The 22,461-nt window shown below is 46.4% G+C and overlaps 1 protein-coding gene across 2 annotated transcripts in view; it reads left to right on the top strand.

Annotated features, from left to right (window-relative positions):
* Positions 1 to 22,461, top strand: part of MGLL (monoglyceride lipase) — a gene marked incomplete at its 5' end in the record, with an annotated part of 63,606 nt that overhangs the window by 27,465 nt on the left and 13,680 nt on the right. For both annotated transcript variants that reach the window (XM_082487983.1, XM_082487982.1), the window contains one exon: positions 21,307 to 21,443. In XM_082487983.1, the coding sequence (XP_082344109.1) occupies positions 21,307 to 21,443 (137 nt within the window). The remainder of the gene's footprint in view (positions 1 to 21,306; positions 21,444 to 22,461) is intronic.

The raw sequence follows: 22,461 nt of genomic DNA, 5'->3' as shown, positions 1-22,461 counted from the left end.
GGCAGGCTTGGGGGCCATCTCCAGGGATGGAGTCAGGAAAGCCTCGGCAAGCGTTATTTGGAGCCGGTTTGCTCGTAGAGCAGCACCGCTGCTCCTTGGTGGCTGTTGGCGAGGCTGGGTGTGGGCCCGCCCTTCTCTTTCTGCTGCCCCTGGTTGAGCCTACCTCCCCAGAGCAGGAAAAGTTTAAACTGCATTTCTGCAGACAGATAGGAAAGAATGGCACTGATTGTTTGCATCGCCTTTAACGGGAGGCTTACAATGGCTTGTGGGCATTTTTTTTTTTTATTTTTTATTTTTTCCTAGAGAAGGGCTCCTGGCTTTCAGCATGATACTGGAACATTGCTGGAAATAAAATCTTCTCCATGCAGTACTGGAAATGACCACAGGTCTGGACGTATTAGTATTTGCAGGAGTGCAGAATGACTGTTCTCCCCGCTCTCGCTCAGGCCCCCGCAGCAGGAAGAACCTCACACAGAACTGGGATTTGCTTGCACACGAAGTTGCACTGCCTGAACCACACCAGCAGCCGTCCTCTGGGCAGCTGGATCGCTGCTGATGCGCTCATCCTTGGACGGATGGTGTCCTTGGCTAGGAAAGAGAATATAGCACTAGTTGTCTATCCCGATTAGCACATCCTCTTTTGGGCTTTTTCTGAAGTCATGAAAGTTGTTCTCCCAGGAGAAATTCATAGTGCTGCCCAGCCCCGTGCATAAATACAGGTCCTGAACCCACTGCACGCTGTAGGCAGAGCTCCCGTAGGAGGGCACATGGATCATAGGCAGTGAGATCTGCAGTCGTGCAAAACCAGAGTGTTTCCCACACACAAGTGCCGGGGAAGGGTGGAGAACACTGTTACGGTTCACAGACTGGAGTGGTGCCTGTAAGGGCAAGAGGAGAGTCAGAGCCCGGCTGTCGGGTTGAGTTCCCCTCTCTCCCCATGTGTTTCCTCTGCATAAAACCCTGCTCTTCAAGAGTCAGGAAACTGCTTTCTTTTAATATTTTTACTAACAGTTCCAATCTGAAGAGTCCTAGCCTGTTTGTGTTTGTCAGATGAGGACTGCTGCGGGGGCATTTGCCGCTGATACTTCAAGCAAAGAAGAAGGAAGTTCTTCAGAGCTTCAGATTAAACTTTGCAAGTACATTCCCTATGGGGAAATTAGCCCTTTTGTTCTTCAAATTATCTCAACTTGCCTGTCTTTCAGCCTTTTATGATAATTCATTTGGAGTGGAGAGAGAGCTGCTAAGGGGTGATTAATCTGTCCCACCACAATACAAGTGTACGGACATAAATCTTTGTGCCTAGAGCTCTGAAAACTGCTAGGTTGAAAGCTCATGACAGAGCAAAACCAACGGGAATAGAAGGGAACACTTATATGATTCTTTGACCCTTGATCCATGTTAAGTGTTCAATGAACCTGTGAGCCCTGTCTGTAACTCATCCATTCTCCCCTTTTAACCCAGGGGAAGATTGAGTCGTAAACACGGCTGCGATGTCAAAAGCAGACGGTGATGTTTGCTGCGTGGCGTGCGGACAGAGATGGAAACTGAGGGGATATACCAGAGAAGAGTCATGCTGGTCTGCCCCACCTCTTGTGCTCTCTCTTTTAAGCATTCTCTACAGGTTCCTCTTAGCAGGAGGATCCCGTAGGAGATGGCTCTTTGGCCTGGCTGGCAGAGCGCTGCCAGTGACGTTTTATCCCTGTTTTGACTCCCTATTCAGTATGGTCACAAGCCAGCCTAGCTGTCCCGACTCTTTCCTTCTCCAGATGTTCAACGGAGGTAGCAGTCAGGCTTATCTGCCTTCCAGGGCAGCGGTGAGGAATGCTTAGCATGTGTGGGGCACGCAGGAGGTGAAACCGCAGAGCGTAATTGCAGGGTGAGAGTTCAGATGCTGCAGTACACCATGTAATTCCTTAGGCAGTGAGAAAACTCGCAAGAACCTGGAGCAAAGTCATCCTATAAAACAAATAGCTACTGAGTAAACTTCCTCTGCCACCTTATTCTAACTCCGTTTTGGTTGTGGGGATTCTCATGTAAAGCGGGGCTACAGTGTGGGCTCCTCCCAACACAGACATGAATTCTGAACTTGATAGATGAAAAAGCAAAATTAACTCAAGATGAACCTGGAGACCAGCCTGCCCACCGCTGAGGAGCTCCAGCCAAAGTGAAACCGGTAACTTTTCACCTCTAGCTCTTCTGGAGTGACCACTGGTCTTGTAGCACTGGATCCCAGAGCAGCACTGACAGCTTGCTAAGGAAGACAGGTCATTCAGCCTCTTTGAAATTATCAGCAAAACGATTCATACTGCTAAAAGATGCAACTTTCTCCATGCATTGGACAAGCTCTTGAACACACTCTTTCAAGTGGATAGTGTATTTTCTCTTACTTTCTCCCAAATTGCTGCATGGGGTTGGGCTCTGTTGCTGGTTGTGAGATAGTAGCTCCCAGAGGGGCCACAGCTCGGGTAGGAAAAAGTGGTCTGGATACACCTCCTACAGCACAATGATGCTGAAATGTGCCTGTAATTGTATCAGAATAGAGTGTAGCCCAAGGGGAGTACCCCGGGGCACAACAGGCAATTGTAAGTACTTTGAGATGGGTTTTATTAAACGGAGGTGTGCACACTATGACTGTTATTTTTGAGAAGCTCATTACAGACTTCTGCAGCCCAGTCTTGCTCTGGTGAGGTCATCTCAGCAGTGATTCTGTCACTTTGGCGCTGGGATCAGACAATCCCCAATCTCTGCCTTGCTTTCAGGGTAGGAGGCAGTGTTTCCGTTTGAGGAGAGCAACTACACAACAGCAAGAAAACACTGGGTGAATTGTGAAAGCAAATAACCTACGGTGTCTCGTGCTCTAGAGTAAGCCACAAGCTGGGACTTGGAAACGCAAGTGCAGCTCTTATTTTGTCTGTCTTGTGAAGGCAGATGAAACAACGCTGGGGAGCCAGCGAGACCACAGCAAACTAAAAAAGACAGTAAGGCTGCACGCTGCAGTGGAGTGTTTTGCTTAAAACCTTTGGGTTAGGAAAGGGGCAGGGGATACTCAGAGGTGTTTCCCCTCCGCTCCACTCAGGGGATGAGACTTACTTTGTTTCGTGGACTTCCCAAGAGTAATACTGGAGCCATGCTGATGAAAGAGTGGGGAAAACATGGTCCTGCACCTATCTTTTAGGCAAGGGGGTTCAGAAATTGTGAGGACCGGGTACACCTGTAGCACAGACAGATAGGAGCACGAGCACCTGAAATCAGACATGTAGTGTCATCTAATATGTGCTGCGAAAACATATCAAACCAAACCTGGGCTTCTCAAAGCAATCTGTTTGTTTATCTGACCAATTTTTTTTTTTTTTAAGTCAGATTTAATCGTGGTATAATCAGTGATATAAGACAGACGGATAAGTTCTGTGCTATAACCCAGAGCTGGATGCAGGCATTGCTTGGATGGGGGGAGGGCAATGCAGATGCTCCTTTGCCACTGCCCCTATATGTGGACATCACTAGATGATCATGTTGGACTGCAGAAAAGATTGCAAAAGAATGGTTATGGTTTCCTCAGTTCCCCAAATTGCTCTGCCCCTTCCAACCACTCAGCCATTTCCTCACTGTGTAGATCCACCCTATAGCAACAGATCATTGAACAAACAACATATCATCCCGTCGAACGGGATCTTTGGCTCAGGTCCTGGCTGAGCTGAGCTGGCTCTCGATGCAGCAGAGGTGTGGGTTTGAGCTCCGAGTGAAGCGGAGCTGGGACACCCTATGCACCAGCCTTGCCCCATCCACCTTCTGGCATGAGCCGTCGTCTTTCCTCAGCCCATCAGATGATGAGAAGAAGGTGCTACAGAGGCAGCTCCCCTGGCTTTGCTGCAAGCCCGCTTTATGAGGGAATCCCTTTTGGGGCACACTGGGATGTGAGGAGCTGGCTTTTTACTCTGGAAGAAGCGGGCCGTGCAATCTGCCCTAGTTCTCCTAATTATTCGCTGCTCACTAATGAGCAGAGGGAGAAATGTCAGTGGGTCATTCCATGAGATAGTACATCTTCTCAGCAGCTGCTTCTTGAACAAAGCCTCGCTGTTGGCCTTCACACAAGGAGGCGTGAGGCTGTAACAACGGGCCCCAGTGAGAGGGGACACAGCGGCAGAAAGAACAGAGTGCTCCCTTCTGAGCACAACGACCGTGGAGCTGTGGGCACTGGCCACCTTCCAGACCGGGCTCCTCAACCTGTCACTGTTAACTGTTAACAGACAGACTGCATGGCAGAGGAAAGACGTGTCGTTCATTCGGGAAACTTAAAAGGCTTCCTTCTTCCCATGAGGGTCGAGTCCTTCTTGTGGCTTCCCTTCTGTGATTCTGCCTCTCAGATGAGAGATACCCTCCGCGATAAAGAGGAGCGGGCCACTAAATTTATGTGGGGCGCCAATAATGTTGGGACTAAGCGGTAAAAAATTTTGGATGAGTGGTCCTCATAGTAAAAGGAATAAAACATCCTTTATTTGGACAAAGGGTTCGCTTTGGTGAATAAGGGAAACTAAAGAGGAAATAGCCTTGACTGAACTGAGCTCATTTTGTTTCACAACCTGTCGTTTTGTTGTCTCAAAGAGCTGTGCGATTGTCATCCGTACTCGGTCTTTACATATATAAATCAATCCCCACATCAAGGGTCAAATTCTTTCACAGCTCCTCAGATAAATCCAGGATAACTCTGTCACCCCGTCAGAAAGCAGGTTCGGGCATGTGACTTGTAACTGCGCTTCCCGTTAGCGAAGGAGAGTTGGCAACCTCGTGTGGTGTTTTCAACAGCTTACACTCTCCCATAAGCAGCTTTGCTAGCTGCAGGAGTATGTCTGCATGCACGATGGTTGAGGGCAGAAGGACAAGGACCAGATTGTTATTAACGAGCTAAGGCCGAGAGAACAGATCGTTTCATGTTGCTAGCTATGTCTATTATCTGGGGTTATTAGAGAGACATCAAAGTTGCTTCAAACTTTGTTCCAGGGGTCATTTCCTTTACTGACATCCATGGCAGGACGTTAGTTCACATCAGTAAGGACTTTGGCCTCAAGAACTGTCAGAGGAATCTGTATTGTTTAATGGGAAAATTAATAAGTACATTTTGCATATGCTGTCAATGGACCTTTTTCACTAATGGCATGGATGATGGGATGGAGACTACTTTCAGCAAGTCTACAGGGGTACCAAATTGTGGAAAGTGAGCATATGCTTGAAGGCTGCTATTCACAGCAATGGGCTGAAGAAATGGACTGGCAGGGACCTTATGAAGTTCTAACAAAGGCGCTTGTGAAGCTCTGCATCTGGGGTGGAGTAACCCCATTCAGCGTTAAAGGCTGGGCACTGAATGAACAGAAAGCAGCTTTGCAGAAAAGGACCTGGGGATCCTTGAAGACAAGCTGAACATGGGTCAACAGTGTGACCTTGTGGTGAAGGAGGCCACCACATACTGAGCTGTATTGGAAAGATTATAGCCAGCAATTCAAGAGAAGTGATTATTCTCATCCATTCAGCATTTGTGAGACCACATCTGAAGCACTGGGTCCAATTTGCTCCCCAGTAAAAGGAAAACATTGACATACTGGAGCAAGGCCAGAGGAGGGCTGTCAAAACAATTAGGGTACTGGAGAACGAGATGTACAAGGAGAGGCTGATAAAACTGGGTTTATTTAGCCTTAGAAGAGAAAGCTAAGAGGGGATCTTATTGCTGTCTACAAGTCCCCAGTGGGAGGGTGTGGAGACAGCAGAGCCAGACTCTTGTTGGAGATGCACAGTGATGGGATGAGAGGGAACCGACACAAGTCACAGCATGAGAAATCCCAGTTAGACACAAGGAAAAATGTTTTCAACATGAAGGCAGTCAAAAGCTGGAGCAGGACCCAGAGAGATGGGGGAATCTTTAGTCTTGGAGATATCCAAAGCTCAGTTCAACAGGGCCCCGAACAACCTGATTGAATGGGAAACACTTGGAGTAGGGGCTTGATCTAGACGGTCTCCGTATGTCCCTTCCAGCCTCAATTATTCTTTATGAACTAAAGAGCATCCTAGCTGCTAGCATTTGAGATGTTGCTTCCAAAATTAAAGCACAGGAGGTTTTGAAATGGGTGAAGAAATGACCCTCTTAAAAACAGGTTTTAATGGTATCTACAATTAGAAACTGTTTCATCTTCAGGGAGATGCTTTTTGATGTCTTTGCACAATGAGAAAAAGGAAGCGTGTTTAACTTTCACCTTTACAGGGACAATTTTGCCATAGCAACAGCATTTCACTAATGTGACTAGCTTTCCTATTGTTTATTTGTCAGATGTGTCTAATTTGGAGGAGGTTGTTTCAGAAGCTAATTACTGATGATTCCTTTAAATGTATCTTCATACAGATGTGGAGTTTGTCATCCTATTGAGTTACAAATGACTGTTCCAAGTTACCGAACACCATTTGAAAAGTACAGAAGAAAATATATTTTGTGTACCTAAGTCCTGTTGGATTAAAACATAGTCTTGTTTCCTTAATACCTTTTTAGATAGATAACAAGAGCCCGAGGAGCACAGTCCATCTCAGTTAATGTCTAGTTCAGCGCTAACTCGGAGGAACAGCCTTATTAAGGAGTGCGGTATTCAGAGAGCTCTTATTTACACCGAACAAAGGCAAAGGCAGCTTTACAAAGAGAAGTAAAACATATAACCAATCAACAAATGGCCTAAAACTGCCATTTCGTCTTCATTTTTAATGCACTTTGTGCCCTACTTGCATTGGAAACCACTGAACAAAATTGCTCTTGGTGAAGTGAGCAGCCGAGGTATCGGGGGAATTACTCACTAAAAGCAAGCAAAACTTTTCAAAACTTCAAATGAGAGAATTGGTTTTCCTTACAACATACGTAGTGGTCTGAAATCATGGGAGGGCTCACTTAAGTTCCACGCAGTTGTGTGCTTTGATCAAAACCGGCAGTCTCATTCTATTTTTCACCAAATGCTGCTATTAACAGATTCCCTGGGCCTGCCCCCAAACCCACTGCGCTGTGTTCGTTAGTGCATTGTAAAATGTCATGGTCTAAACCAGCAACAGGTTCTTTGCAAGTGAGGTATCAGCCCCCCACAGCCTCACAGTCTTCAGTGGATGTCCCTGAACAGCCCATCCCCGTAGATGAGGTTGAGGGTTGGGGCGAGGGTTACGCTTGCCAAAATAAAGACGCAGAAGCAGCCCCATATACTGCTTTTTATACTTCGTAGTTCTAATGTTCATTGCCTGATCGTTTATTTGCTCGTTCATAAAGTGTGGCGTGTTGTTACAGAGCTCGTATGCCTGATCCAAATTGGTGGATTTCCTCCATAAATAACTAGCCCTGTTGATTTTCCTGGGAGTAGCTCTATTTGTGACAGACCGTGAGCCCTTTTAAGGGACTGTCTCACAAGTCCTAAAACTAATGGACATCTTTCTTATTACAAAAGATACAGAGGCTTTTTTAAAAATAAAAATGTTCTCCAGCAGCGGCTGCAAAGACGACATTGAATAGAGCAGCAACAGGGCCCAGAAGCAACAAATGGACGAGGGCAAAATTCATCCTCTTTTGATTCACATATTCTGATTCTTCCCTTTTTGTTCGGTCGGAGTGTTGCAGAGAAACATATTTGGTTACGGTTTCTGGCGTTTTCAGTTAATCCTGTTCCTCCTATTGCACATTCATTTTGAATGTGAAACAGGACATTTCGTTGTTTATTAAAACATGCAGTTGTTAGGAGCCCGGGCAGGAAGACACTCCCTGGGTTATCTGGTCTGTTGTTCCTGCGAATACCATCCCTGAGGCTTTTTCACAAATGGGCAAAGCTCAGTTTTTACCCGGGTTTGGTTGCTAGCAACCCCTGGGCCAGCCGAGCGGGCTGTTCCAGGCTCTTACTCCCCTCATTCTTAGAAACGTCTCACTTTTCGTCCCACTGTATTTCTGCCCACTTTAGGGCTATATATTTCAGCACCAGTGTTTTCCTGTTCTCCACCTAGTAGTTACCCACAACGCGCTAGTTAAGAGCATTTCTCTTTCGGTCTCACACACTGTCGCGGAGCCTGGCAGAGCGTTAACATTAACTGACATCTCTCCCTTATGTACCACACAGCCCTTGGACCTCTCCTGGTCCTGCCTCTCCTTCCCCCTTTAGGCATCGGCCGATCTCCTGTGTGCCAGACGCCCTCAGCTTCGCCTCTTGCTCCTTCAGGGATGGTGCCAGCGCGCTCCCAGCTCAGCACTGCAGCTTCTCTTTAATTTCAGAATGCCTTTAATTCAAAACCATGTTTAGAATGTGATTCTTACATGGTTTGGGGCTTTATTTCTTAATTGCTTGAGCTCTAGGACTCTACATACAGAATGCACGCTTGCACCCTCTGAAGGCGGTAGGTAAATGTCACACTAACTTCAGTGGGGCCAGGATTTGACTCATGGGTTTTAAGGTTGTTTTTCCTATTTTAGAAAGACGCTAACATGTCTTGGACTATTGTTTCAGAGAAGAAAAGATCAGTTTAGCTGATAAAGGAGTGTACAGGGAACTATGAGAATCACGGTTGGTGATATGGGAAAATTATTTCAGAATCTTAAAAAATTAATCTTCATAATTGAAAGCCTCTGGCAGTGTGATCCTCTTCTTTCCCGAGTCTGTTAGTAAAGTAAAGCAGAACATCTGGTTAGCCTCTGGTTCACTTTCCAACCCAGATGAGATTTTCCAGCATCACAGTGACATTCCTCTCAGCCTTGAGCATCTTCCTTCTTTATAAAAACAAGATGAGAATTGCGAAAGATCCCACAAAGCCCATGGCCGGCTGGAAGAAGTCTTATCTGAAGGTGTGTGGAGCCCACTATGAAGCCTCCTGTGCAGTCTGGCGGTCAGGGAGCCAGTGGAAGTGCTTTGGTTTTGTAATGCACTAAGACATCGAATGAGAAGTCAACCCGTTTCTATAAGCAACAGCCAGTCCTCAGCTGATAGCGTATCTTGGTCAGTGCCAACTGTGGCCAAATTTTAGTGACCTGAACTAGAAAAACTTTTTTGCTCGGTATTCCAAAGACTTTCCTGGATTTCACATAGCTTTATGTCTGGTCCAAGGTCTGTTATGTTTCAACAGAGCAACAGATTTAGTAGCCGCAGATAGTCCTTCCCATTGCAGGTAGTCCTTCCCATTAATCGTACAAGCCATCCTGTATGATTCAGATCAGGATGTGGCTCGTTATGCATTGCAGTAGTAGACTGTGCAAGAAGGTGTTTGGAAACCCCCACTCAGCCCTGCCACAGGTTCCTCGTGGATCTCAGGGAAAGCACTTCACCTCACTGCATCTCAGGTTACTCAACGGCAAAATCCGAATGTGATACCAACCTCCTTCCAGAGAGCTTGCAGGCGGAAAGCCCCGAGATCCAAGAATGCAAAACTGTTACTGTGAATGGCTCTTCACAGGCTGAGAGGAAGATTCAGCCAGTGAAGAGAGCAGCTTAGAATAAAATATCTCACCAATATTTAAAGGGATGAGGCATAAAAATGACAAAGTTTAAGTTGTTTTCTTATGCCCAAATGCTAAGCATTTGCTTTCAGAACTGCTAAGGAATGGGGTTGTGGGTGGAAAACAAACAATCATTTGTCAGATCATTACATGCTGGTTGACTAGTTTGGTGGTTGCGTGTCCTTTGACTGAATTTGTATTCAGGAAACTTGACCACTTCACAAACAATGCAGAAAAGTTACTCTGAACCAGCTAAGCCTGTGCGTTACTTCACCCGCTGTCAGTCTTGCCCCATGGGTCGGAATAACCTGATTTAATCACAAGGTGAGATTTCCTACGGCATTGAAACTGATGCCACAGAGCCTGTCCTGTGGCACTCGGGGGTTAATTTCTCTGAAGATACCGTCTGCCGATTCAGTTCATGGGGAAAGCTGTTATACCCACAGCATCTCTAATGCCGGGATTTATTCAAGGCTTGGCAGTACTCTCCAATTTGAGAATCCTTGTTTAGCTTCAAAAACAAAAAGAAAAAAAAAGTGCTGAATTGTAAATCATACAAAGACTAACGCTCTCAACCCCGATCCCTTAAAATTGACGTTCTCCACACTGCACTTACTTTCCGGTTCTGAATTTATCAAAGACAAAGCGTGCTGGGAGACCCCGGCGGTTTGTCTCACGCTCAGGGGTAAGCAGCCCGATCCGTAGCGGTGCCAAGTTCATGCTGAGCTCGGCGGAGGGCTGGGGGAAGGGAGAGGAGCCTGGGGGATGCTCTGAACTGAGACTGCATGGTACCACCGGTTATTTGGATTACAGTCCTGTGCCTTTGCATGAACCTTGCACCTATCCTGCCCAGATTTTTGAAGAGAACTTTCTCTGAGCTGCAAAGGCGCCCTCACCGACGGATCGCAAAGTGGCGCGCACAGCCCAGAAGCAACACGCAGGTCCGTAACCTTCAACAGCTCAACACTTGTACCTCTGCGCTGTTTACTGAAGCGCAGAGCTGCCAGCTAGTATTCATTGTCTGCTCTCAACCAGCCGCCGTTTGAGATGAGCAATAGAGCACACGAAGCAATAACCTGCCTCTTTGATCCTGACTCGTTTGGTAAATACGTAGGTAGTGAGGATTTCAGAGTTGCAGGGAGAAAAGGTACAGAGAAAAGGGCATCGAGCGCTAAAAAGCAGCTGAAACAATAACACTGAAAGCAATCGCTACCGAGAGAGGACAACAGCTTTTGCTGCAAGACGAAATTAGTAGAGCTATTTTCTGCCATGCTACCTTCCCCGTGACTTTCCCCGCGCACCATCTGAATACCACCCAGCCACGAGCCAACTGGCGGCGCCGGGACTCTGCTCTGGCACGCTGGGCAGGGTTGTTCCACCCAGGAATGCTCCCTGCCAGACCTGCTTAATCAAAAGGGTTTTTGTTTTTTTTTTTAATTGCGTTGCTCGGAAAAGCAGGTCCCGGTCAGGTTTGGTACAGTTTCAGTGAGCTACAGCTCTGTGCGGATGTACCCTGTTAAAAAAAACAAAACAAAACAAAAAAAAAACAAAAAAAAAAAGCCTACCCTTATTTCAAATAATCCACCTGCTGCTCACCCATTGAGCTTGTTCAAAGTGGGTATAAAAAGCTGTCAGCTCTGGAAGAGTGGTATTTCCCTCATGCCTTGTCAGGAATGGGGACAAATCCACTCTAATGAGGGTGGCACTGCCATGTGGCAATGCAAAGGAGCGAAGCGAAAAGCGAAAATCTCTTTAACTCTGTGGGAAAGCGCCTTTCGGACGGGTTGATTGAGAACTGGAAGTGCAGCCTGTGGGGAGAACTGACCCTGAAGGCAGGAGTCTGGGACCTCTGCTTTGCCAGTGACCTTTTGGCAGATTAATTGGTAAAACACCTTGCTGGTGCCTTAGAACAGATTCCCACTTTTTAGAAGCGTTATTATTATGCATTTGCTGGTTGCTGAAAAAAATTATATAACCAAAAAAAAAAAAAAAAAATCTCTGCCAAGATTGCTTTGGAATAGAGAAATGCTGTATTCCGGTGCCAAGAATCTCACAGACTAAACAGAACCCACCGGGAGCCCTTGTTCTGTATGGGAACTCGTGTTTATTTTAACATGTAAATAAATTGGGTGAAAAATGGCTCTTCTAATTTTTTTTTTTTTTTTTTGTAATGGATGTGGGTTCCCAATGGGTGGTCTGCATGGAGGGGAAGCTTTTGAAGACGGCTTGAAAGAAAGCCGCGCCTGTCCCCCAAGACATTAGTCAACAGCGTGGAGGGAGTTGCTACACCATCCAGCTTTCCCCTTCTTTTCTTCTCGATGCCTAACCTGCTGTTGGCAGGGAAGAATTAGGTCTGTCTTTCCTGAGATGGACTGATTTGATTGTTTCCTCAAGCGTAAAGATATTTAAGGCAGACGTATGGACTTTGCGACAGCGGTAGCTGGCTTGCTGCTGCTGCAGGGTGCTGGGCAGGGCTCCCCGCGCCGAGATCAAGAGGTGGGTCATTAACTTGCAGCGCTGTTCGGAGGGGAACAATCGGGCGGGTTGTGCAAACTCTCAGGCAGGGCAAATGAAACCGTCTTTAAGCAAATAGAAGAGCGAGAAATGAATGGCCTTTGTTAAGGAAAAAAACTGGAAATGTTTTCTAGTTAAACAAGCTGTCATTTAGGACTTAATAGCGTGTGCGTGTTGGAGAGCCAACCCACATGCCAGCCGTGTTTTGGAATAAATGGGCAGGGAAGGGGAAGGGGAGTGTGCAGTTCCACTCCAGCGCCGGCGTTTTCATTGAAAACCCTGACATTTTGAATTGGCGGCCCAGCTGTTTTAAAGCTGGAACTTGGATCAGAAAGTTAATGCAAGTGGACTTTCATCCTTGTTTTCATCTGGGGAAAAATAAAGTTTGCACCTTTTTTTTTAATTTATTTTATGGTACTAAAACAAGAGAGGAAAATTATATATTATAAGTTTTTAAAGCTAAATTAAAATAGCAGGGAGATTGTCCTTGGCTGCTCTCTTCTTCCAATGAGTGTGAAACTTTAGCTACCATTAGTGGTATCTTAAATCATACGTGGAGAGCAGAAAAGAGGCCCTTCTCTGTGCCTTAAAGATCAGCAGCCCATAGGTCAAGTGAAGAAGTGAGACTCTGGATTAACTCCAGCAAAGTCCGTGCAATTTTTTCTACAGTATCTGGGCACTGATACTGGTTCTATGTCACACCAGAATAAGTCTTTGAAGACCAACTCCGATGTTAAATAAAGTCACCTTGACTATACTTCTGGAAATTATCTGCTCCTCGTGAAAGGGCAAAATCTCTGTGCAACACTGCAAAAATAACAGTTAAAAATTATTATAGGGCCTTAAATAAAATCACTTAGTGCCAAGTTATAAGAGCCCTTAGAGGCACCTTAAGTTGTGCCTCACTGATTTTATAAATCACATTTATATCGTGATTTTCATCCCATGGGAAAAGAATCGATAGGTAGGAACAGCTTCACCCATCACCAAAAGAAAGCCTTTTGCAGAGGAACTCAACAGCTGCTCAACCACCTATGCCGGCTTTGTGCAGCATTTTCAAATCATAGATCATTTTCAAATGAACCAGGCTCCATATTCCTCTCTCATGGTCCTCAGTTTCCACCAGCCATGCCGCAGCAGCATCCTGATTTGGTGACAGGAATGACAAAGCTACCCTGTTCCCGGCAGCATAGGCAGTGACTACGGTTTGTGCAGGTTTTCATACTGTCTTTCCCTCTTTCGTTACATGACGTCCCAGGGGACACTTATATTTCTAGTCTGGCCACAGTGACTGCTGTTTGTAAATGAAGCCTATGAAGAGCTCGTTATTTTGCAACACAAACACTCAGATGTTTTTTTTTCCAGCATGTTTTCATGAGCAACATGATGTTCCAAGAAGACTTTTAAGGAACTGTAATTCAGAGCCAAAATCAGCAACAGCATAAGAAATGGGCAAGTCTTCTAAAGCCAAAAGAACCATGCATGTATCCATTAGAGATGAATTGCCTCTTAACATTGACAGAACCAGTTTGCCTTGTCGGACAGAATTAACGACTGCTCTGATATGTACCAGGCCATTTTGTTTGTAATCTCTGGAATACAGAAATTTTAAATGGCTTCAGCAAGATGACTAGTTCTCTGCTCCCCAGCAGTAAGGCACAAAAAAATTTAGTATAGAAAATTGCCTGTTTCTTTTTTTTTTTTTCCTAACCAAGACAACAAACAATATAACTCTGTGTGTGCACTATTCTAAAAATATCTCAGCTCTGCAAATGTGTCTCTGATGTGGGTGGAGAAGGCTTTCACTTTGCTGCACTCTTTGTGCGAGGCAAGTGAATAAAAACTATCCAGCTAATGCTGAAAGAAAAATTATTTTCCTAACCTTGAGAAGCAACAGGGAAGCTGATGGACTTGTGTGTTCAGGACAAGACTCCTTTTTGGGGAAGCAGAATCCATCTGTAATTCTTAGATACATGCTCCATACATAAAATACCAAGAGTGGAGAGAGACTTCTGTTGGGTACCATATCTAATGGTTTTATAATGTGCCTATCGCCATGGAAAACCCAGTATACTCACTGTATGTGTAGAGGTGGTGTGAAAAAAGGGATGCTGAGGACTACCCAGACAGAGAAGGGTGGACGAAAGTTGCTAAGGATAAGCATGTGTTGAGCTGTATTTCAGATCCTTGAGGAACATGAAGATGGAATCAGTGATGAGGGTGAACCCTCTCCTTTTGGTTCCTATTGCTTCCTATCTGACATGGAAGTAGTCCTCTTGGAAAAGCCTTAGACCGTAGGCTTGTATCACATATTGACAGTGCAAAGCTCGCCCGTAATGCAGAACAGGTTTACTCTGCACTGTGCACCACGGTCCTGTCTGCTGGTGGTCCGGCTCATGAGCTTAGCTGGAGCACTCCACAGCTCCCTTCCAGTCTGAGCGCCGCTTTTTCTCTTTGTGGGAACCAGAGCTGTGGGAGAGGATGAGAGAGATGGTGCACGGCTAAGGCTCACGCAGAGGGACATTGAAAGCTCACCGCCAAGGCTGAGTTACAAAATACACTGCAGCACAGCCGCTGAGCCGGGTGGCAACTTGATCAGAGTCAAGGTAGCACGGCAAATCCTAGGACAGCTTACCCTGCTTCTCCGAGCTCAGGTGTCTCAGTCCTGCCTTTGCTCTCCATCTGCGTGCAAAATGAGGAGTACATTCGTACGTAGGGAGGGCAGACACTGCTGAGTGCCCTCTGGGCATTAGATTTGATTTGGCTGGGGAATGGAAAAAGATAGGGGAAATAAAACCAAACCAAACTCCCTCGCTGTGATAAGCCCGTTCTCAGGGCAAGGAAGCCGCTTTGTTGGGTAAGAATCTGCAGGATGAACTCGGAGGTGCTTCCCGTGTGTATTTGTTCTGGGAGGGGAACATTTGCTTTACATGTGACTGACAGTACAGGCAGAGTCTGTTGGCTTTTCCAGATGTTGATTGTCCTGCTTTGAAGCTTCTTCCTGTTTTAGTTGTTTGTGTGTCTGAATGGCGGATTAGATGTACTGCTTGTTAAACAAATAATTAAACATTGGGAGCTTTGAAATCCAGTATGTTTAATTAATGAGCTTTGCTCACTTGATGAAAAGGATGTACACTTGATTCATTACAAAACAAGTATAGTTTTTTCAGTAGTGAACTGTTATGACAATTTGAAGTGTTTACTAGTTCATTAATATTTTTTTTCATTAAACTTTAAAAAAACACCCAAGCAGAAAATCAAGGCTTCACACAACATTTGCTATGTAAACCCATTATTAGCGTCGTCTTGTGTATTGTCTCACCCACAGTCTCCATCTATGTGCTTTCTCCAATCTCCTCCTCTGCAAAACTGTGCTGCCTTACAGTCTGGGATTAGAGTTAGTCATTACTTTTAGATCTTGCAGTACCTTGGACCAAGGTCTGTGATGACGCCCTGTGGTGCCGGGTGCTGTACAAGTGCGAAAAAAGCGGTCCTTGCTCAGACGCGTTTCAATAGAGCTCATAAATACAGGCATCTGCCGCGGTGCCGTCTGACATCACTTAATTAACTGCTGCACTGACTTGCAAAACTAAAACACTCCTGAAAACTGTATCTGCTTCATCTTGTGCTTTATGTTTTACCTCCAAGTCTGAATGCATTTCGTATAGGGCAGAGAGGAAAGCGGAGGTTGACAAGGGTCGCTATCTGCCAGTCCATGGGGGTTGGATACTAAAACGAGCTACTGAAGTGGTCCCTTCCCATAACAGTGGGATTGCAGGGCAGGTTGTGGACCGGCACAGCGAGGTCCCCGCCTGAGCAAGCTGCCGCAAGCTCAGGAAGATTGCGGGAGAGGGATTAGGTTGGCACATTTGTACCTTGCGCACCAAAGAGTCGTCCAAATTTCTGTCATCGGCATCTCCCTCCCGCGGGCTCAAGACCCAGCATTGATCCTCCATGTGGGCCACCTGCAGAATGAAAGCATCTATGAGCTCTTTTAATTACTGTTTTTTTCCCTAACCCAGACAGTTTAGCAGCAGGGAGGACATAGTATTTTCATGTCTCTCTCCAGCAGCATCACCTGTAGGGGGTGAGAGCAAAAGAGGGTGAGGTGGGCTCACCTTCTCATGTGCTGCAGTGTCCAGCACCAGTGAGGAGCCCATCCCACCTCTAATTTGGGGCAGAAAACAGAGGCAGAGCCATTCAGAAATAAAACAAATCTTTCAGAAAGCTAAGAAACACGTAATACTCATGTAAATACCTCCTTTTCCAAAAATCATTTAGGCATTTGCTCCAAATGAACTTGTCAGACTCCAATAAGCTTATTGATGAAGGAGGTAGTGAAAGAAGAGGATCTTCAGCCTGAGCTTGGTTGTGGGCTCTAACAAAGATCCTTCCTTTGCACCCCGCTGCCTGCGCTGTAATGTGCCGCTGCTACTGCGGAGCCTGTGCCAAAGCAGCAAAAACACCTCTTCTGGCCTCCAATGGCTCCTTCGGGAATCGAATCGCACCTATGCTCCAGCTTATTAAATCAGACACTATGGCACCGAGCCTTGCCGATGGCCCCCTCTGACATAATTAAGAAGTGTCCTTTCCACGTGGGACTCTGCAGTACAGGAGCGGCTCCTTGGATGTGGCTGGTGAATCACCGACTTCGCAGCAGTGGCAGTTCTCACCTTTAACTAGTTCTGCAAACTCCCGGCGCTCCTGCGATAGTGCCGTTGCAATTCAGAATGTGTTTATGCTCAGGGAGTGGTAAGCCTGGAGTGCCTGACCGTCTCTTAATCCTCCCTGTTCTTGGTTCTCCCACTTCAAACGTTTGGAGTTAGGTATCTAGTGAGGAAAACAAACCAAACATGGTGAGGTGGGTCCCAAGGCAGGAGTCAAGCCCTGCATTCCTCCTAGTTGTTTCTACCACCAGTTGGTTAGAGAGATCATGTCACCCCACAGGTGCCTGTGGTGGTCCTCGCTACAATGAAAATGTATCCAAACCATCCCCTTTCCCCCAAAGATGGAAATCTCAAAATATGTAAAAAGTCAAGATCCAGATTCTGCCTGGAGAATTACTGCTCCCCAGGCAGATTTCCCACGTCCTCTCTCTCTATTTTATGGCTTTTCCATAATAAATAGGGAGCAAAGGCTGAAAAAACATCATAGCCCATAATTTCTGCTCTCCCATGACTGTAAGCTTTAAGGAACACCACTGAAACCGGTAGATTTACAGCAGCATAGCCGAAGTCAACATGTGGCCCTGCATTTCCCCTCTCACCTCATCTTCCGTCGCAAAACGTTCCTGCTGAAGCTCTGAGGAGCGATCAGTCCACACCTGAACGCGCAGGGTTGGGCTGTGCCTTTGTCAGGACAATTTGGCACTGGGAAAGAGAAGGAAATACGTATAGCGCGTGGCTTATATAAAAGCTGGTATTTGGAACAAAAATTTTGCAAGTATCTGAGTATGGACGCAGTGTGCTGTCGTACTCATCCATCCCCGCGGTGCCTCAGAGGGCTGGCTGCTTTTGTTTCAGCATATCTCCAATCTGACCGGGGTATAATATTTTTTGAGGCGTGTGAGCCAATGTCAGCTGAAGAGGCTGGCTGCTTTGGAGTGGTCTTCAAACGCAAGCCCCACAGCACAAGAGAGTATGGGATTTGAGGAATGGAGAGACTTCTAGAAGGATGTATTTGCGGGGCCACAGGATTACCTCAAACCAGGACAATTACGCAGGCAGAGTGATGCCTACATGGTGATAACGCACTCCCCAGGGCCCTCACACCCTCGAATATTTCATGGCTGAACCCTCAGCTTTGTCTTCCTGCGCAGGCAGTCAGTGTTCTTCCATCCAGAGAGTTGTGTAGCTTTGGAGGATCTGTAATCATAGGTGAAATCATGCTCTGAAGTCATGCTTTCCAACAGGATTGACTGATCACGAGTTACTGTTCTTGTCCCTACAGTGGCAGAGCTGCAGTCTGAGCAAGCTCAGGCAGAAACGGAGGGTGGAACTTAATAGCTATTAACATATTGGCCCAGATCATTGCAGCCTGGATTCAGACTTTGCTTGAGCAAAGTGTGTTATCTTGCAGCGGTGCGTTTGGTTGGAAATGGAGGCTTAGACCTTCTAATTCTAGATTTGCAATTTGTAAAAAAGTGGTTTGGATTCTGATTTTTAGGGCCTCGCATCTAGGAAGGGGTGCCCACGATTACCTCGGTACGCGCAACCCGAAATGGTTGATCACTGAGCCACTACAGGTACATGATATGAGCAGTGAACCATGCAAGTTGGCTATGAAGACAGCCAGATACGAAACGTATTCGACCGCTTTTGAAAACCAAGTGTGTCGTGTGGATGTGCGCTGACAATCACAGCTCTTCACAGATGAATGTCACATGGTTATGACCTCACATCGCCCTGTTGAAACCAGGGGCCCCAGGAGGAGTGTTGTGAAGAGGAACTCACAGCGTTGTGATTCTTGTGACCCTTGTCTGTTGTCTCCCTTGAGTGTTGTGTCACTTGGGTGTGGAACAGCCTCTGGTTCCAGTTCCCAGGCGCAGGCAGTTCCCCTCCTCCTGCACCCACCGTCTTGCCACTGGCATTGTGGAACCACTACGTCAGATTCATTCCCAGCAAAACCCAAAGCAAATAGCTTTACATCAAGGATGAACCTGACCTTTCATTCTTAATAGCTCTAAAGGCAAAAGATCAGAGAAAAACATGTCAATATTCTTGACTGTATTGATGTTTGGTTGTGCCTGTGTCTTTCATCTAATAGAAGAGAGGTCTTAGTTCCTCACCCTGAAGCTTTCTCAGCTGGGAGATTCAAACTTGCAATAAACTCATTCTCTGGTGGAGTAAGTTTCGTTTCTTGGAAGGGAAGAGAGAAAAATAGCAAAATAAAAGAACACAACCTACCAATGCCATCCAGCTGACTTTGTGCAAGGGGCAGGGATAGTATCTAAGCAAAGACTTGCATGGGCTTCCTTTGGCATACATGCAGACGAACTGCTCCTCAAGCATCGCTTTGTGCCATCTGAGTGGGGAACAGTAGCTTAGTATTTAAAAATAAGGTCAAAAGGTGAGTTCATTAAGTTGTTAATAAGAACCCCCCAAACCTGCAGAAATGCAATGAAATGATTGTCACAGCTATTGCACAGGTATTTCTCAGCTTCCACAATCATAACTGACCGTTACGAGCACTGTCATTGTTATGTGGTAGGAGCAGGGGATTTTCTCCACACTGAGGACCTAGGAGGCTTTCCAGACCTGCCTCTGTCTCATCCAAAAATAGAGCAAAGCCTCACAGCTCCACAACAGGGTCATGGCCTATATACAGACCTGGGCCACGAGGATTTGCTGTCTCTGCTTTCTCAGCTGCCTTGCATGGATGCTGTAGACATCCTAGAAGCAAGTGCAAGTAGCACCAGTGAAAAGAGAAGTGGAAGTGCAGACCTCTGCTAAGAGGAAATGTTCCTCTCGCTGGACTATTCAGCTCATAATTAACTTGCTAAATTTGAAGTTTAAATAATAGGTAAATAACACGTTTGAGGTCCACAAAGTGAGTGGTCTGGATGTGTATAAAAGTTGGGAAAAGCTTGCTTTCCATCTGTAATAAAAATCCGTTTAAAGTTAATAGATCCACCACACACATGGCTTCGCTTCTATAGATCATTGCAACTTGTATTTTAATTGGCTCTTCGATTTGTTTCTGGTCACTGATCTACGGAGAATGCTCGCTATATCATATTTTGGCAGGAATTGGAGTAGAACTGGTAATACGTTATTTATAATTGAGCAGCATGACATCTATGGGTATAGCTGGCAGACAGTATGGCTGATTGCAGTGTTCACGGCCAAGAGACCCAGCTCTGGAGGGCACCTGGAAGGGCAAAAGAAGAGCAAGTTTGGGGTTCTGTTTTTCTTAGATGGAGTGTGTTTAGTCCAGCATTTTATTACAAGTTCTGCCTAATTTGGAAGGTGATTTTTTGGATAGCTTGCAAGCAAATTGAGTTTAGACATACTGATTTCTTCTAGTATGACCTAACTGCCTTTACCTTTCGGGCTGGGTGGGCAATGCTTTTCTTTGCTGATCACTAGAGGGGGTACCATCCAGCTTGTAAGCAATTACCAGGCACTTCACATCCTTTGACAAGTCCCTTTGTGCCTTTAAAGCACGCCTAAGTGCCCACTGGAGAAGGCTAAGGGACGCACACAGGGAGAGGGAGATGTTGTCTGAGACTCCCTACACCCTATCCCACATGGATGGGATGTGTTTTCCCCTCCACAGTTTTCCTTAACAACCTGCATGGAACAGAAACAAGCAAAGAGACTGTTTTTAAGGAAGAACGCTATTTGTGATAGATAATAACATGTATGCGTGATCAGGTGAACGTGCAAACTGCTTTCCCAAGGTGATACCAATTTCAAGCCTTTGCAAGCTCAAAATTGCCTGGGATTGTGTTTGTGGTGATGCTGGCTCCACCTCTGCCAGGGATGCCGCTGTTCCCATAGCAACTCACCATCTCCCGTTTTAGTCTTTCCCTTCCCTTTGATCAGACAGGATAATTCCCAGATACAGAATGAGCTAACAGCATCCAGGTGCAGTGCCGTTTGCAGTAACGCTTGTTCAGGAGGAGCGTGCCACTCGATACTTTCCCGCTGCAGGCTCTTGCAACCACCGTCACTTGGTCTCCTCTGCTGAGGGCACTTCACCTCGTAGCAGAGAAGGTTCCAGCCCACCCAGTGCTCCAGGGTAGCAGGGAGAAAAGGCAGGACTCTGCAAAGCTCATGCACACCCAGGCACTGGAAAAGGCTGTGGCCATGGCCCATTAAGTTTATAGCGACCATATCTAGTCTTCAGAATTTTCCTGTTTCTTGCCAAGATCTACACAGCAGTTGGCTCAGTACAGTGAGCCATCAGACCCCAGCAGCTATGGTCCCTGGGGCAAAGCCCCGTTTCCCAGGATGCAGTGACCTCCCACCCCTACAGCAAGGCAAGACAGCCCTTCTGCCCTCCTTACCCTGGTGTTGAAGGCCTCAAGAGATTAGATCCGTACTCTCAGTTTTAAAGAGCAGGGAGAAACACGGGGCAATATATTTTTTTTTAACCAGATCATGGACGGTGTAGTACTTTTTAAATTGTTCTGTGCGCAGCTTCCTTTGTATTTCTGCAGCACTCTTTCTGTTGAGAGATGACTGCAGGAGAAGGTCAAGTTAGGACAGTAACAGTCTAACAGGCATGTTTCTGCTAAGCCTTTCTCGACTGCAACCACTGCTTCGAATGACCTAGATGCGTGCTCTTCTTTTCCCCTACAGTTGGTCATGGGCAGAGCGAGGGTGATCGTATGGTTGTCTCAGATTTCCACGTCTTCATCAGGGACAGCTTGCAGCACATTGATCTCATGAAGAAAGAGCACCCCGAGCTGCCCATTCTCATTCTGGGGCACTCCATGGTAAGCACCATCCCCTACCCCTCCCGGCAGCACGCACGACACGTGCTGCAGCACGGTGGTACTCTTGTGGATGGCAGGAGATAACTCAGCCCACAGCAGGAAAAACAAAACTACAAGCAACCTTCCCTTCCACTTCATTCACTGACTGAGTTGCCAGCGTGCCTTACCCCGCGAGATCTGTCTTGAATATAGTCAGTGCTTAACTTTCCTACCCGGATCATGGCCCTAATTAGTATCATTTTACAACAGTGGGTCTATTTTTTAATAGGACTGTTCATTCACAGCAGGTACTTGAGAAGTCCCACCACCTCCCCGCAGCACCGGGCTTTTCCTTTCATTGTAAGCCCTCCAAAGCCTCGTGAGCAGCTAGGGGATGAAGCATGAAAATACCCTGTAGCCTCATTCTGTTAAACAACCTAACAGGAAAATGTACCAGGGATTAGGGCTGCAAAAACAAAGGCACTGATTTGGTGAACAGATCTGAAGTCTGATTCTGACAGCACGGGCCAAATCCCTTCATTCAAGCTAGCAATATTCCCAGTGATGTCATTGATCTGCTCTCCCTGCCTTCCCGGAGGAGACAAAAATGAATAAGTACTTTGGGATTCAGGCCATGCTCAGATAAACAAGTGTTCTTGCATAAGAAGGCATGGCATGCTCTGAAGTGCTCGCTGGGCTCCAAAGCCGCTGTAACAAGGAGCTAATTTCCCAGCGAGGTCTCTGAGATGCCTCTCGCTGCTGCTCCATTTAACAAGCCCCTGGTTCTCCGGCAGCGTGGAAGTTCACCAAATATTTCCCTTGGCAACTAATCCTCTCTGCAAACTTTCCCGAGCGAGCCAGCCAGGTCCCTTCTGTCCCCCGACCCCTCACGCCATCAGCCACTGTCCTCGTGCAGGAGAGCTGAGCCTGGCAGCCGTTCAGCTCAAAACCACGGGCTGGGTGTTCCCCGTCAGGCCTTGGGCACAGCCCTGCGTGGCTGGAGGGGTTGGGGATACTAAAGTGGAGATATTGAACTTCC

The sequence above is a fragment of the Vanellus vanellus genome (genome assembly GCF_965231255.1).
Source record: "Vanellus vanellus genome assembly, chromosome: 9".
In the NCBI taxonomy this organism is placed as follows: domain Eukaryota; kingdom Metazoa; phylum Chordata; class Aves; order Charadriiformes; family Charadriidae; genus Vanellus; species Vanellus vanellus.
Note: the sequence above shows the minus strand (reverse complement) of the source record. Positions and strands in the feature narration are given on the sequence as shown.